This window comes from Mobula birostris, chromosome 13 (genome assembly GCF_030028105.1).
Source record: "Mobula birostris isolate sMobBir1 chromosome 13, sMobBir1.hap1, whole genome shotgun sequence".
Classification (NCBI taxonomy): domain Eukaryota; kingdom Metazoa; phylum Chordata; class Chondrichthyes; order Myliobatiformes; family Myliobatidae; genus Mobula; species Mobula birostris.
In genome coordinates, this window is record NC_092382.1 from 8,954,149 (window position 1) to 8,970,936 (window position 16,788).

At 45.9% G+C, this 16,788-nt stretch overlaps 1 protein-coding gene across 1 annotated transcript in view; it reads left to right on the forward strand.

The window, feature by feature from the left end:
- LOC140208355 (uncharacterized) overlaps positions 1–16,788 on the forward strand; it is a 94,442-nt gene extending 77,654 nt beyond the window's left edge. Inside the window, exon 4 of the mRNA XM_072276959.1 lies at positions 11,199–16,788. Within this exon, the coding sequence (XP_072133060.1) occupies positions 11,199–13,362 (2,164 nt within the window). The 3' untranslated portion in view covers positions 13,363–16,788. The remainder of the gene's footprint in view (positions 1–11,198) is intronic.

Consider the following 16,788-nt stretch of genomic DNA (forward strand, 5'->3'; position numbering starts at 1 on the left):
TGAGTAGGGTAAAGGAAAACCCCAAGGCATTCTTCAATTATGTGAAGAACAAAAGGATGTCAGGAGTGAAGGTAGGACCGATTAGAGATAAAGGTGGGAAGATGTGCCTGGAGGCTGTGGAAGTGAGTGAGGTCCTCAATGAATACTTCTCTTCGGTATTCACCAATGAGAGGGAACTTGATGATGGTGAGGACAATATGAGTGAGGTTGATGTTCTGGAGCATGTTGATATTAAGGGAGAGGAAGTGTTGGAGTTGTTAGAATACATTAGGATGGGTAAGTCCCTGGGGCCTGACAGAATATTTCCCAGGCTGCTGCACGAGGTGAGGGAAGAGATTGCTGAGCCTCTGGCTAGGATCTTTATGTCCTCGTTGTCCACAGGAATGGTACCGGTGGATTGAAGGGAGGCGGATGTTGTCCCATTGTTCAAAAAAGGTAGTAGGGATAGTCCGGGTAATTATAGACCAGTGAGCCTTAAATCTGTGGTGGGAAAGCTGTTGGAAAAGATTCTTAGAGATAGGATCCCTGGGCATTTCAAGAATCATGGTCTGATCAGGGACAGTCAGCATGGCTTTGTGAAGTGCAGATCGTGTCTAACAAGCCTGATAGAGTTCTTTGAGGAGGTGTCAAGGCATATAGATGAGGGTAGTGCAGTGGATGTGATCTACATGGATTTTAGTAAGGCATTTGACAAGGTTCCACACGGTAGGCTTATTCAGAAGGTTAGAAGGCATGGGATGCAGGGAAGTTTGGCCAGGTGGATGCAGAATTGGCTTGCCTGCAGAAGGCAGAGGGTCGTGGTGGAGGGAGTACATTCAGATTGGAGGATTGTGTCTAGTGGTGTCCCACAAGGATCTGTTCAGGGATCTCTACTTTTCATGATTTTTATTAATGACATGGGTGTGGGGGTAGAAGGGTGGGTTGGCAAGTTTGCCGGTAACACAAAGGTTGGTGGTGTTGTAGATAGTGTAGAGGATTGTCAAAGATTGCAGAGAGACATTGATAGGATGCAGAAGTGGGCTGAGAAGTGGCAGATGGAGTTCAACCCGGAGAAGTGTGAGGTGGTACACTCTGGAAGGACAAACTGCAAGGCAGAGTACAAAGTAAATGGCAGGATACTTGGTAGTGTGGAGGAGCAGAGGGATCTGGGGGTACATGTCCACAGATCCCTGAAAGTTGCCTCACAGGTGGATAGGGTAGTTCAGAAAGCTTATGGGATGTTAGCTTTCATAAGTCAAGGGATAGAGTTTAAGAATCGCAATGTAATGATGCAGCTCTGTAAAACTCTGGTTAGGCCACACTTGGAGTATTGTGTCCGGTTCTGGTCACCTCACTATAGGAAGGATGTGGAAGCATTGGAAAGGGTACAGAGGAGATTTACCATGATGCTGCCTGGTTTAGAGAGTATGGATTATGATCGGATATTAAGGGAGCTAGGGCTTTACTCTTTGGAAAGAAGGAGGATGAAAGGAGACATGATAGAGGTGTAGAAGATAATAAGAGGAATAGGTAGAGTGGATAGCCAGGGCACCACTGCTCAATACAAGAGGACATGGCTTTAAGGTAACGGGTGGGAAGTTCAAGGGGGATATTAGATGAAGGTTTTTTACTCAGAGAGTGGTTGGTGCATGGAATGCACTGCCTGAGTCAGTGGTGGAGGCAGATACACCAGTGAAGTTTAAGAGGGTACTAGACAGGTATATGGAGGAATTTAAGGTGGGGGGTTATATGGGAGGCAGGGTTTGAGGGTCGGCACAACATTGTGGGCCGAAGGGCCTGTAATGTGCTGTACTATTCTATGTTCTACGTTTCCTCTACGTTGTGTTGGGGAAATCTAATGTTGGCCACTGAGTCGCGTTAACTTCCCCCAACTCGCCTCGCTTCCTGAGGCCCCTCGCATTTGTCCCTCAGCTTTCGGCTGTAGACTTCTCCCCGATTGGGGTGGGTGAGAAAGGAGAACGTCCCAGGTTGTGGGGATCTTTGATTTCACTGCCTGCTTTACCGAGGGACTGGGAAGTCTAGGGGGCAGAATAGTTTCTGTGATGTGCTGATCTGTATCCAAAGGTCTCTGGAGTTCATCACAGTCACGGGCGGAGCAGTTACCATGGAAACATGTGAAGTGTCCGGATGAGAAACTTTCTGTGGTGTGTTGATAAAAATTTGGTGAGGGTCAAAGTATATATGGCAAATTTCTTGTTGTTTGTTCTAACTTTGTCATTTTAGGATCTTTTATACAGTAGTATGTACTATTAATTCAGTATCTGTGTCTTGCTGGAGGACCATCAATGATTGTCTTTGATCCCTTCTCCCACCTGGTTCCATGTGCTCATCCCTGCCCATCTTGTTCAACCTCTGTCCAGTCTCCTAACCCCACCCCACTGTCCCGCTTCAGCGATATACATCAACCATCTGGGTCAACCTCGGTCACCCTGTGTCCCACCTCCTCAATGTTGTATATCAGCAATTTTTCTTCTAACCCTTGTTATTGTGAAGTGTTCTTTTGCACCTTTGGCCTTGCTGAGTTATTTCCAGAATCAGTTTTTGTTAGCTGGAATGCCAGAGGGTCATCAGGTACTAGTTGTGTTGTGCATTGGTGTGGAGATGCTGGTTTTTGAACTGTGACTGGCTGACACACTGCAGCATTTTCCTGTCAGCAAAGAGTACTGGGAGAGTCCTGTGATCTACATTCCAGGCATATGGAACTGTCGCTGTTTCGGTTTTGCCTTTGGTTAGTGCTTCTACAGATGGGGCAGGATGGTCGTCCTTCTGCAATGAAGCAGAAATTTCGAGCAGCTGGACATTGGTTGTGTGGAAATCCCAGAATGCACTACCCAGTCTGAGTTGCGGGGGTGATGTGTGAGATTTTCAGGGTCAGTGAGTGGCAGGTTCAGCTGTGTGAGGTTGAATCCTGGGGTATCACAGTTTTTGCTCCAGGTAAAATGGACCCGGGGATCGAGCTGCTTGGGTTTATGAGGTGTTGAGCGAGTATTTCTGGTCTGGGATCAGATGTTTATTTCTGGAGTTCCTTTGGAAGCAATGACTGCTAATCTGAGGAGAGGCTATGAGTAAATGGACTATTCTGTGTTTACAGCAGTAGAAATAGACCCATGAGTTTGGTGTTCAAACTGTGTTTGGAAATCCCCCCTGTCTGTCACTCAGTGGAAATCAGACAGAATCTCAAGTTGCTGGAGATTGGCACTAAAAACTGAAAATGTTTGAAGTCATTCTGATGAAACATTATTAACCTGAATTGTAAAGTGTGTTCCTGTCCCCACAGCTATTCCTTACCTGCTGAGTGTTTCTGGTAATTCCAGTTTCCTTTTATTACGTTCACCCTGGACTGGTTTATATTTCCTGAAATAAACCTGGTTTCACTTGGAAACGGAAATGGCTTGTTTTGTGATCGTAGTGTTACGTGGTCGGCAACTATGAATATAGAATTGAGTCAGGTTTTAACAAACAAACTGAAATATTTATTAAACTCTGCTCAACAATAGTGAAAAGTAAACTAACGACTAACTTAACTGGAAGTTAACTGCTATATGGCAATTTAACAAACAGCCAAACTCTGGAACAGTTCTTAAAGAGGTAAATTCAAACACAGTCTTAAAGTGGTAAATTTGAAAGTCCAAGTGATTTACGCAGTCAATAAGGAGAGACTTCTCTGGAAACGGATTTCTTCAAAGATGTGACGTTACTGCTGATTCTGTCCAAAGGATTCATGTCAAAGGAAATAAAACGGATTAAAGGAACTGACCTTTTTCTGGATGCTGAACACTGCACAAACCTTTCCCAAGCTTGCAGGGGTTATCTCAGATGCAGATCACTAATTCTGAACGAAGATTCAATAAGGTCGATCTTTTATGAAACCGCCAAATGACACAACCTTTACTCAATCCTTCAGGTTCCTGTAGTTTGGTAAAGGTCTTCACTCTCCGACACTAGACTGCAAAGGTAAACAAACAAAACCTGGCAGCGGTTGGCGAAACTGCCAGAACAACGGTTTTACCTTAAAATAGAGAGTAAAACTTTGCTTTGAAACAAAACTACGTCATGAGATGATTACGCAGCAAAACCAACTGACGAACCAAAACTGATGAACTAACTCCGTAACAACAGGGGTTTCCCCATGTATACCTGTTGGAACAGGTCATCACATGGCCTCACACTGGCAGGAAAATTACTTGACCCCACCATCACAACGCAATTACATCATGCTCACAAGATACTCCATTACTTCATGGTCATAAGACAGTCACAAGATACCCACAAGGTATGTAACAGTAAAACAGTAAAGAAAGCACAACATTTCCCCCTAAATTATCCTGGTACCAATTTGTCTATTATTCCTGGAAATGTGTTTGTACAGTTGTTGCAAACAAGATTTACAAGAATAATCTGAGGAATGATCGGCATTATGTATGAGGAGAATTTCATGGTTCTGGGCCTGTGCTGGATGTAGTTCAGAGGGACAGTTGGGGTGGTGGAGGGATGTATGGTCAAGTAAACCTCTTGAAAGCTGAAAAGCCTGGATACAGTGGACATGGAGAGGATGTTTCCATTAGACGGAGAGTCTGTGATCTGACAGCACAGTCTCAGAATAAAGATGCTTCCCTTTAAGACTGACATGAGAAAAATGTTTTGGCCAAAAGATGTCTGATCTGTAGGATTTGTTGCCACAGATTTTGGTTGAGGCTGCCATTCGGGTATATTTTTGACAGAGATTAATATATTCATGATTGCTAAGTAACTTCGGTGTTACAGGAGGAAGGCAGGAATATGGTGTTGGAATAAAAATCAGCTATGGTTGAGTGGTGAGGCAGACCAGATGGATTGACTCACCTAATTCTGTTCCTGTGTCTTATGTCTTACCATGACTGAATGATGGGTTGTTCTTATCCCACATCGTTTTGTGACGTGTGAGGGACAATAATAGATTGTTCACTGAGATCATTATATCTGCCTTCAATGTTTAAATTTCAGTGAGTTTTGTTCTTAGTAACATTAAACAGAAATGTTTTTTTCTCCTTTTTATTGTTATTGTGCTTCATTATCTTTCACGTTAAAGTTAGACCTGCGGTGAGAGATTTATTGGAAGAAAAACCCCAACTGGAAGCAAACCACTACTGAAGATCAGGGAACAGCAACAAGAGAATCAGCCCGAGGGTTGAGAGCATCAGCTGGAGAGGATCCATCTGACTCGGAGAACCCAGTGATTCAGTCAGGGGAAAGTTTGGTGAGTCTCATTTACTCAAACACTGGTCTTTTAGACGTTGCATACTTGTACAAAGGATGGTAGGAAATAGTTGGGGTGAGACTGAATGTTCCCAGAAGAGCCAGTTATGCCTCTGTCAGACCCAGTTGCAATCACTCCAGGTCTGGTAATGTGCTTCCAGCAGCCCAGCCCTTTAAAACCACTCCCATTCTGTGGAAGTTGAATCCGGATAAAGTCACTCAGAGATCGTATAAGTACAAACTATTTATTCCAAGCACCCGGGGCTATTCAGTTATTCGCTCAAACAGGAACAGTCCATGACTGTTCCTGCCCAATCCACTAACTGACTAACAATTCCCCTTACACCACAGATATATCCGTCCAGATACCCCCCACACAAGACAGGCTGGAGTCAAAGTTATTTGCTAAAGACAAATTACAAAATAGTCATAATGGCTTACACACACAGAACAGACTGAATCTGTCCTATCTCTACACATGAGTGCACAAGGAGATAAGCATCCTGAAACCCCAGCTAGCTACCCTCAAGCAGAAATATGGCTCAGCGTGGCTTAGCACATCTGTTGACCATCAGCAGTTTCTTTCAGAAAAACAGGCTGCTATCGTTTAACCATGTGTTAACCCTTTTACATACTTTATCATTCCCTCCTTTTGATCATTACATGATCAACAAAGCAGTAATTTTTCACAGAGAAAGCAACCGAGTACAGCATTTACATATCAGTGGGTAATAACAGCGTACAACAGTAATTATAACAATGACATGTAGAACTATTAGGCCATAATGCAATATCATGCCCCACATATCACCGAACAGGCCTTCGAAGACCATCATTTTGACCCTTTGGTGACCCCATGTAAATCCTGTCCAACTTTCTTAATGCTGCAGTCTCCTCGGCAGTGTGCTCGGAGAGGGATGTAATGTTAGTAGACTCATCAGGGATATAGGTGTAGCATTCTGTGTCAATAATAGCACAGGTTCACCCTTTCTCAGCTGGGATAAAATCTGAAGCCATACAATTCTGTAGGACTGTGTGCCGGATTGCAGTCATTTCAGTGGATATTTCTGTTACTTGGGCCTGTGTTTCTGTCAGGGCCCCTGCAGTATTGTGGCCAGCTCCTCAAGTGCTGTAGCCAAATTGATTATCTCTCGTGAATTCCTGGCTACTTCATAGGAGAGAAAAGCAATCATCCAAAATCGCTCGGTCTCAGTTATTCCTCTGCAATGCTGGGCACCTGCAAGTATGGCCAGGATGCATGTTTCCCAGTATAGGAAGTTCCGTTTGGTGGGGGCCTGAGATAGCATCCCTCAAAACACTGACAGCCACAGTCATCTCTGACTAGAACATAGCTCCTCACCCCTCTTCCCCGGGTGTTGTTTATGAAAGCCGTGGCTGAGAGTTCCTCGCTCTGGTTGAGCGGGATTACTGACATTGGAATCATAGTTTTACCATGCTGGGGAATTTCAGTACAAACCCAGCAGACACCTAGTTCTACCTGTTTGGCTTAGATGTGACAGAGAGACAGAAAGATGTTAACATGGGGGCCCCCGGATGCTGGGGTGAGCCCTCTCAAAGACATGAACACAAACACCACTATCAGCCAATACATTTTCCTTTTGTCCGAGAGAGTCCTTCTACTCAGTTCCGTCAGTAACAAATTTGGTGTCTGTTCACTGTATCCACCGAGATTGCCCCTTCAGTTTCACAGCCGTGGGAGTGGTCAGTAACTCCTGATGTGGTCCTCTCCACCGAGGTCCGAGATTCCCTCGATCCCAGTTCTTCATCAGGACAAAATCCCCAGGTTCTATGGTGGGATAGTCACTCCTCTCTGCGGGGTAGTTCCCTTCCTTGCAAGCCTGTCGTACCTGTGAATGTAATGCTTGGAAAATTTTGGTTAGTTGGCATATGTATTTCCCCATCTCTTCCCCTAGAGTATGCTGTTACGTACCCCATAGGTTTTTTATAGATGCTCAATTCCTCGGAGGGTTCAGGGGAAATATTTATGTGCAATGTAGAAACCGGTGTCACCTGTGTGTATTGTGGTGATGCAAAAGTTGCTGGAGAATTTACAATTGGGAAGAAGTGGAGTGATACTTGGAAATCTGACTTTTTAAAGCATAATTTAGCAAGCAAGCCATATATGGATAATGTGCAAAAGCTCTGATGAGAAAATCCTTCGTTATCTGTTACAGGCCTGCTACATGGGTTGCGTGAGAGTGCAGATGAACTTAAACAAACCCAGAGGAGATCAAAGTTCTTATAGACAGTGATTTGCTAGCTGTTAAAATGAATACCTCTCTATATAAAATTCACTATGCACATGTTGTTACTGGGTAAAAAATATACGGTACAAGATTGATGTGCACACTGGTCATGACAAATTAGAGGGGACATTGGTGGGAAGGTGGGGAGACCTCCAGTGTCCCTGATGCCCTCACCTACAAGATGTACATCCAGCTGCAGCTTGTAACCCTGCACTTTAAGGAGCTGTAACTTGAAATGGATGAATTCCAGATCATCCAGGAGTTGGAGGGGGTGATAAATATGACATGAAGGGAGGTGAGTTACAGCCAAGGTGCAGGACACAGGAAACTGGGTGCGAGTCGGGAAGGGGAATGAGGTTAAATAGCCATTGCAGAGTACTTTTGTTGCTATCCCACACAACAACAGGTGGACCGCTTTAGAAACTGTTGGGGGAGGAGGATTACTGACAGGGGAAAATCAAAGGGATGATAGGGGATTCGTTAGTTAGGGGAACAGAACAAGAGGGGTCTAATATCCTAGTGGTAAGGCTTGCTAGTGTGGGGGGAATGGGGTGATATGGTTAAAATAAGTTGTAGGAGGAATGGGAGCCAGAATGACAGAACAGATAGTGGAGAGGGTGAAATCAATTGAATTGACTTTATTACATACATCCTTCATATACATGAGGAGTAGAAATCTTTACGTTACGTCTACATGTAAATGTGCAATATGTAATTTATAGTACCTTATAACAAATAATTTGTTCATAGGACAGTCAGAATAACATACAAGTGCAATTGTATCAGCATGAGTTGATCAGTCTGATGGCCTGGTGGAAGATGATGTCCCGAAGCCTGTTGGTCCTTTTGCTGTGGTACCGTTTCCTGGATGGTAGCAGTGGGAACAGTTTGTGGTTGTGGTGAATTGGGTCTCCAATATCCTTTGGGCCCTTTTTACACAGATGTCTCTGTAAATGTCCTGAATAGTGGGAAGTTCATATCTACAGATGTGCTGGGCTGTCCGCACCAGTCTCTGCAGGTTCCTGTGATTAACGGAAGTACGGTTCCCGCGATTAAGGGAAGTACGGTTGCCATATCAGGCAGTGATGCAGCCAATCAGGATGCTCGCAGTTGTGTTCCAGTAGAAAGTCCTTAGGATTTGGGGCCCCATCCCAAACTTCTTTAACCGTCTGAGGTGAAAGAGGTGTTTTTGTGCTTTTTTCTCAACACAGCCAGTATGTACAGGCCAAGTGATATTCTTGGTGATGTTTATGCTGAGGAACTTAAAGCTGTTCACCCTCCCAACCCCAGATCCATTGGTGTCAATAGGGGTTAGCCTGTCTCCATTGCTCCTGTCATCCACAATCAGCTCCTTTGTTTTTGTGACAATGAGCGAGAGGTTGTTTTCTTGACACCAGTCAGATGTTGTTCAGACCTCAGATAGAGTCAGCAATCAAATAGTTGAGCATGGTGTGATGATGTGCTTAGTTGTGTATATCACAATGCAAGAAGCATCGTAGGAAATCCAGATGAGCTCAGGACAGGGAATTATGATATTGTAGCCATTATTGGGACTTGGTTGCACCCAACAGTCTGAAGGATTTAGAGGAACAAATTTGTAGAGAGATCACAAACCATGCCAAGAAACAAAGGTTGATCCAGTAAGTGCTTTTAACTTTCCATATATTGACCTGGACTCCCATACTGTAAAAGGCCTAGATGGGGTAGAGGTTGTCAAATGTGCCCTTAATCAGTACGTAGAATTTCGGATGTAGAAGTGTGCAATAACCTGTTCGGAAATATTCCAGGGCTGGTGACAGAAAATAGTGATCATAATGCCATGAGATTCAAAGTAAATATGGAAAAAGAGAGGTCTGGGCCATGGGTTGAGATTCTAAATTGGAGAAAGGTCAATTTTGATGGTATCAGAAAGGATCTGACAAGTGTGGTTTGGGACAGGCTGTTTTCTGGCAAAGGAGTACTTGGTAAGTGGGAGGCATTCAGAAGTGAAATTTTGAGGGTGTCAAGTTTGTATGTGCCTGCCAGAATAAAAGCTGAAAGATGGCTGATGCAGGGTACCTTGGTTTTCAAAAGATATTGAGGACCCGGACATTTTATTCCTCCAAATGCCTCAGACTGTTGGGTGCAACCAAGACTCATTAATGACTACAATATCATAATTCCACACCCTGAGCTCATCTGACATTTTTTTAGTTGTCTTCTGTTGGTTTCTAAAAGCTTCCCAATAGTTTTTGCTCTTTTGTTTGCCCTCTCTTTGGCTTTTATGTTGGCTTTGGCTTCTCATTTCATCCACAGTTGTGTCCTCCTGTCTTTCCGATGCTTCAACTTCTTTGGGATGTATCGATCACTCAGCTCCCAAATTGCTCCCAGAAGCTCCAGCCATTGCTGCTCCATTGTCACTCCTACCTTTTCCCTTCCAAACAAGTTTGACCAGCCTCTCTGTCATAGTAACATGGCGAAGTTCAGTACAGATACAGGTTATTTGGCCCATCTAGTCAATGCTGAAGAAAATATTTAAGCTGTCTTATACGACCACTTGCACCGGGACCATCGCCCTCCTTACCCCTACCATCCAGGCTCCCATCCAAACTTCCTTTAAATAGTGAAACCGAGCTCATATTCGCTACTTGTTCTGGCATCTCATTCCACACTTTCACAACCATTTCAGTAAAGAGCTTTTCCAAATGTTCCCATTAAATTTTCACCTTCCCCACTTACCCATGACCTCGGGTTGTCACCCCCCCAACCTCAGTGGAAACAGCTGCTTGCATTTACCCTATCTATACCCTCATAATTTTGTATACAGTACTTCTGGCAAATCCTCAGAGCAATGTATAATTTCCTTGTTGATGTTTAGAGCCTTTTTTAGGTGCACAAGATGATGAGGGGCATTAATCGTGTGGACACGAGGGGGTATCGCTTTAAGGTGCTTGGAAATTGATACTGAGAAGATGTCAGGGGTAGGTTTTTTTACACAGAGAGTGGTGGGTGCGTGGAATGCACTGCCGGCTATTTGTGTGTGAGTGTTTCAGTTACTGTGGGGCCAGGAACCCATGCAGCTCAATGAGAACAGGGAATAATACCAATGGAGAGAGTCAAACTGAGCCAGGTCACTGGTTGGAGATGGCAGAAATGCCCCATTCTTACAGAGACAGGAAGAGCATCAGAGAATTTGATGGTCACTCCAGATACCAGCACTGTGCCCAGTTAGAAGATGATTTCTCTCTCCAACTTGGGTTGAACTTCACTGTAACAGTGAGATGCCAGATCACACCTTGATAACTCAAGTAATCTCATCTGAAATGTTGTCCTACACCTATTGATGGATTTTGTAAATCTTTTTACAGGTTAAAAATGGCAAGGAATTTGTCTACGTGAATCTCGAACACAACACGCCAGTTTTGCTGTCTCTGTCCAGATACTTAAGAAGAGGAGCAAGGGATTCACTCGATCATCCTTCCTGCTCAGACTGTGGGGAGGGATTGTCATCTGACCGACTGGCATGCCCGTCATTTTACATATGGGGAGAGGCCGTTCATCTGCTCAGGCAGTGGGAATGGATTCACTTGGTCATTTCAACTGAAGGTGCATCAGCGAATTCACCTGTTCTGTGTGTGAGAAGGGACTCAGTCGGTCTACCCACCTTTGGACACATGAGTCAGTTCATACTGAGCAGAGGCTGGTCATCCGCTGAACTTGTGGTAAAGGATTCACTTGGTCATCTGGCCTAATGGCTCACCAACGAGTTCACACCGGGGAGTGGCCGTTCACCTGCTCGGACTGTGGGAAGGGATTCACTTACTCATCTAAACTGAAGATACATCAGCGAGTTCACACCGGGGAGATGCCATTCACCTGCTCAGACTGTGGGAAGGGATTCACTTGCTCATCTAAACTGAAGGTACATTGGCGAGTTCACACTGGAGAGAGGCCGTTCACCTGCTCAGTCTGTGGGAAGGGATTCACTTGCTCATCTCAACTGAACATACATCAGCGAGTTCACACTGGAGAGAGGCCGTTCACCTGCTCAGTCTGTGGGAAGGGATTCACTTGCTCATCTATACTGAAGGTACACCAGCGACTTCACACCGGGGAGAAGCTATTCACCTGCTCAGACTGCGGGAAGGGATTCATTCGGTCATCCTACCTACAAGCACACTGGTCAGTTCACACTGGGGAGTGGCCGTTCACCTGCACGGACTGTGGGAAGGGATTCACTTGCTCATCTAAACTGAAGGAACATCAGCGAATTCACACTGGAGAGAGGCCGTTCACCTGCTCAGACTGTGGGAAAGGATTCATCCAGTTATCCCACCTGCAAGCACACAAGTCAGTTCACACTGGGGAGCGGCCGTTCACTTGCTCAGACTGTGGAAAGAGATTCACTTACTCATCCCACCTGAAGGCACATCAGCGAGTTCACACTGGAGAGAGGCCGTTCACCTGCTCAAATTGCGGGAAGGGATTCACTCAGTCATCTCACCTGAAGGTACATCAGCGAGTTCACACTGGGGAGAGGCCGTTCACCTGCTCAGACTGTGGGAAGGGATTCACTTGCTCATCTAAACTGAAGGAACATCAGCGAATTCACACTGGAGAGAGGCCATTCACCTGCTCAGACTGTGGGAAAGGATTCATCCAGTTATCCCACCTGCAAGCACACAAGTCAGTTCACACTGGGGAGCGGCCGTTCACTTGCTCAGACTGTGGAAAGAGATTCACTTGCTCATCCCAACTGAAGGTACATCAGCGACTTCACACCGGGGAGAAGCTATTCACCTGCTCAGACTGCGGGAAGGGATTTGCTCAGTCATCTGAACTACTGGTACACAAGTCAGTTCATACTGGGGAGAGGCCATTCACCTGCTCAGACTGTGGAAAAGAATTCACTTGCTCATCTAAACTGAAGGTACATCAGCGAATTCACACTGGGGAGAGGCCGTTCACCTGCTCGGACTGTGGGAAGGGATTCACTCGGTCATCCCAACTACTGCTACACAATTCAGTTCACACTGGGGAGAGGCCGTTCACCTGCTCAGTGTGTGGGAAGGGATTCACTCAGTCATCTAAACTGAAGGTACATCAGAGTGTTCACACTGGAGAGAGGCCGTTCACCTGCTCAGACTGCGGGAAGGGATTCACTCGGTTATCCTACCTACAAGCACACTGGTCAGTTCACACTGGGGAGTGGCCGTTCAGCTGCTCGGACTGTGGGAAGGGATTCACTCGGTCATCCCAACTACTGCTACACAATTCAGTTCACACTGGGGAGAGGCCGTTCACCTGCTCAGTGTGTGGGAAGGGATTCACTCAGTCATCTAAACTGAAGGTACATCAGAGTGTTCACACTGGAGAGAGGCCGTTCACCTGCTCAGACTGCGGGAAGGGATTCACTCGGTCATCCTACCTACAAGCACACTGGTCAGTTCACACTGGGGAGTGGCCGTTCACCTGCGCGGACTGTGGGAAGGGATTCACTTGCTCATCTAAACTGAAGGAACATCAGCGAATTCACACTGGAGAGAAGCCGTTCACCTGCTCAGACTGTGGGAAAGGATTCATCCAGTTATCCCACCTGCAAGCACACAAGTCAGTTCATACTGGGGAGCGGCCGTTCACTTGCTCAGACTGTGGAAAGAGATTCACTTGCTCATCCCACCTGAAGGCACATCAGAGAGTTCACACTGGAGAGAGACCATTCACCTGCTCAAATTGCGGGAAGGGATTCACTCAGTCATCTCACCTGAAGGTACATCAGCGAGTTCACACTGGGGAGAGGCTGTTCTCCTGCTCAGTATGTGGGAAGGGATTCACTTGGTCAAGTCAACTACAGAGACACCAGTCAGTTCACACTGGGTAGTGGCTGATCACCTGCTCGGACTTTGGGAAGAGATTCTCTCAGCCAAATCAACCAAATGTGCATCATTGAGTTCACACTCGGGAAGGGCTGTTCACCGGCTGTGAATGTGGTAAAGGATTCATTCAGTTATCTATCCTTATGACACCCTACGGGATTCACACTGGGGAGAAAGTTTCAATAAGCTGCATGCTGGATATTTGTCCATCACTGTTGCTGAATGCTATTTCGAGAGTGACTGTCGGTGCTGAACTCTGCAATTATTGCTGCTGCTCACCACACCCAGTCTGCACCCTGGTCACTGGGCATGGGAGGAGTTTCCTCTGCTGCACATTCACCTTTAATGGGACTGGAGTTTTAATATTCTTGACCTGAGACAAATCAGTCAGTTCTATTTTAAACTCCGTCTCTGGTACTTAGTAAATTTATAACACACCTAGTGTACAGTCGAGCAGTGGTCCCCAGCCACCGGGCCGCAAAGTATGCGCTACCGGTCCGCGAGGAAATGATATGATTTGGCGATATGAGTCAGCTGCACCTTTCCTCATTCCCTGTCACGCACTGTTGAGCTTGAACGCACGCGAGGTCATTACCCGCACGTCATCCATGTCAGCGCGGGAAGGAGATCAACTCCTCGAGCTTGCAAATGATGATGGGCTGCAAAGTATGTTTGACATAACATCTCTGCTGGCGTTCTGGATCAAAGTCAAGGCTGAATATCCTGAGAAAGCCACGAAAGCACTGAAAATGTTGCTCCCATTTCCAACATATCTCTGCAATGAATGCAACGAAAACCAAATTGTGTAATGGACTGGACATAAGGAACCCCGTTCAAGTATCGCTGTGTCCCATCACCCCTCGATGGGACCATCTGGTTGCAGGGAAACAAGCCCAGGGCTCCCACTGATTCAGCAATATTGGTGTGTTGCAATGATTTATATGTTCATATGGGGAAAATATGTGCTGTGTGTTTAATATCCAAATGTTACTTAAAATGTTATGATGCTATTGACTTATATAACCATATAACAATTACAGCATGGAAACAGGCCATCTCTGCCCTTCTAGTCCATGCTGAACGCTACTCTCACCTAGTCCCACCAACGATGGACCACTGACCTAGTCCATTCCTCTCCTGTCCATATACCTATCCAATTTTTCTTTAAATTATATTGAACCTGCCTATACCATTTCTACTGGAAGTTCGTTCAACACTTACTTCAAGCTCCCCTGTCCTTCCCTGATACGGTAATTGACTTATTGCTATATTCATGCGAGGAAAATATGCACTGTGTGTGTAATATTAAATTCGTTAGATAAACGCTCTTAGAAACAAAATTGAGTGTAGTAGCCACTTATCACCTATATTCCGGTTGTGATTCACACCTCCCTTCCCACCCCCCCGCGAACAGAATCGCCAAAAACGATTTCTAGAAGAAATCGGCAGGTACACGCATGCGCACTGGTGCCCGCGCAAGGCTTCATGGTCATTGTAGTCTCTGTAAACAATGTATTTGGCTCTACTCTTGTCCATTGGCAACCCTACCCACCGCCCTCACCCCCGGGTTGGCCAGTCCGCAAGAGTATTGTCAATATGAAACCGGTCCGCAGTGCAAAAAAGTTGGGGACCCCTGCAGTAGCGAGTCAGCTCAGGCCGGCTGGACCCTGCCAGTGATTTTGTTCCATGACAGTTCTTTTAAATCCTCCCGTGTACAGCCAAAGTCAGCATGGTTTTCCTCAGGAGAAATCTTCTCAGACGAATCTGTTGGAATTCTTTGGTGAAATGAGAAAGGCAGTGGGTGTTGTTTGTTTGGATTTTCAGATGGTCTTGAACAAGGTGTTGCACCTGACGCTGATTAACAAGACCACAGCTCATGGTGTTTGGTGTCTCTTTGCCTGTTCCCACTGGAGTTTAGAATAATGGGGGTGGGGGGGGGCGCTGTTTCCTGAATACTGAGAAGCCAAGATAGAGAGGATGTGGAGAGGACGTTTCCCATAATGCAGAGCCCAGGACTGGTGGTACACCCTCAGACTACAGGGAAATCAATTCAGAAGAGAGAGGAGGAGGAAGTCTTATGATATTATGTTTATTCAACACGGCCGTGTCTAATCTATGCATCTGTTCCCATCCCCCTCTATCTCCACCTCAATGTACCCAGCCACCCGCTTACTCTCAGATAGATAGACACTTCACTGATCCTAAAGGAATTTACATGGAAGATTTAGAATTTCAGAAATTTCCATACGTCTCCATTTAAAATGAGCAGCCCTTTTCGATCCCTGTCCGTTTCTCTCTCACTGATCAGCAGAGATGTCAAAGAGCCCATCCCTTTCCCTCGTTTATCTCCCATGCCTCAATCCCTGTTTTCTATCCCGGTTTATTTCCCCATCTCTATTCCCTCCAATCTCTCTCCTCCGTCGTTCTCTCCCGCGCCTCTTTCTGTCCCCTCACTCGCTCCCGTTTACTTCTCTCCCACATCCATCTCATTTCCCGCCATTCTCTCCCCTCACTGGTTGTTGCCACCATCTTTCTCCCCTCTGTTTCTCGCCTCCGCTACTTCCCTCCCATCTCTCCTCAGTCTGTCTGGCTAACACTCCAACGGCCTCTTATTTCTGTAACTCAGTTTCTCCCTCCCTCACTTTCACTACCACCACTCAGCCTGTTTTCTCTCTGTCTCTCTCTCTCTCTCTCCCTCCCCCTCTCTCTCCCACTTTCCCTTCTCTCCTTCTCCCTCTTCCTCTAGATCTCTGGGGAGGAGAAAATGGTGGTGCAACGCAGCGCGCAGCCTCTCCGGTGTATGATACCGGTATTTGTAAGTAGGGGCCGTGCACAATTCTGATTTGACGGAGACAGACGTGAGAAGCACAGAAGAACGTCTGGAGTAACTTCTGAAATGCCTGGTTCGCTGTTGCTGCTACTGTGTGATCAAGAATCTCCGGAGGGGAAGGACAAAATCCTCGGCTTTGCCTGTTACTGGCGGCCGGGGTTGGGGTCAAAGTGCTCAGCAGAGATGGTGCTCTGTGCTCGGTGTCAGAGGGCTGGTCGGAGGCTCGAAGTTTTCGGATGGACTCAGAGTCGGACTGTGGCCGGGTGCTTCCAGGATGCTGCATCGGCAAGTTTGCGGCACTGGAAGCTCATGGCAGGGAGAGTTTTCTTCCTTCTACCGTCTGCGTGAAATGATGGGACTTTCGAGAGACTTTGAGACTTTTTTTTTACCGTGCCCATGGTCTGTTCTCTATCAAATTTCAGTATTGCTTGCACTGTTGTAACTATATGTTATAGTTATGTGTTTTTTGTCAGTTTTTCAGTCTTGGTCTGTTTTGTGTTTCTGTGATATCACACTGGAGGAACATTGTATCATTTCTTAATGCAAAGGCATTACTAAATGACAATAAAAGAGGACTGTGTGTCCCTATAGTCTAATCTAA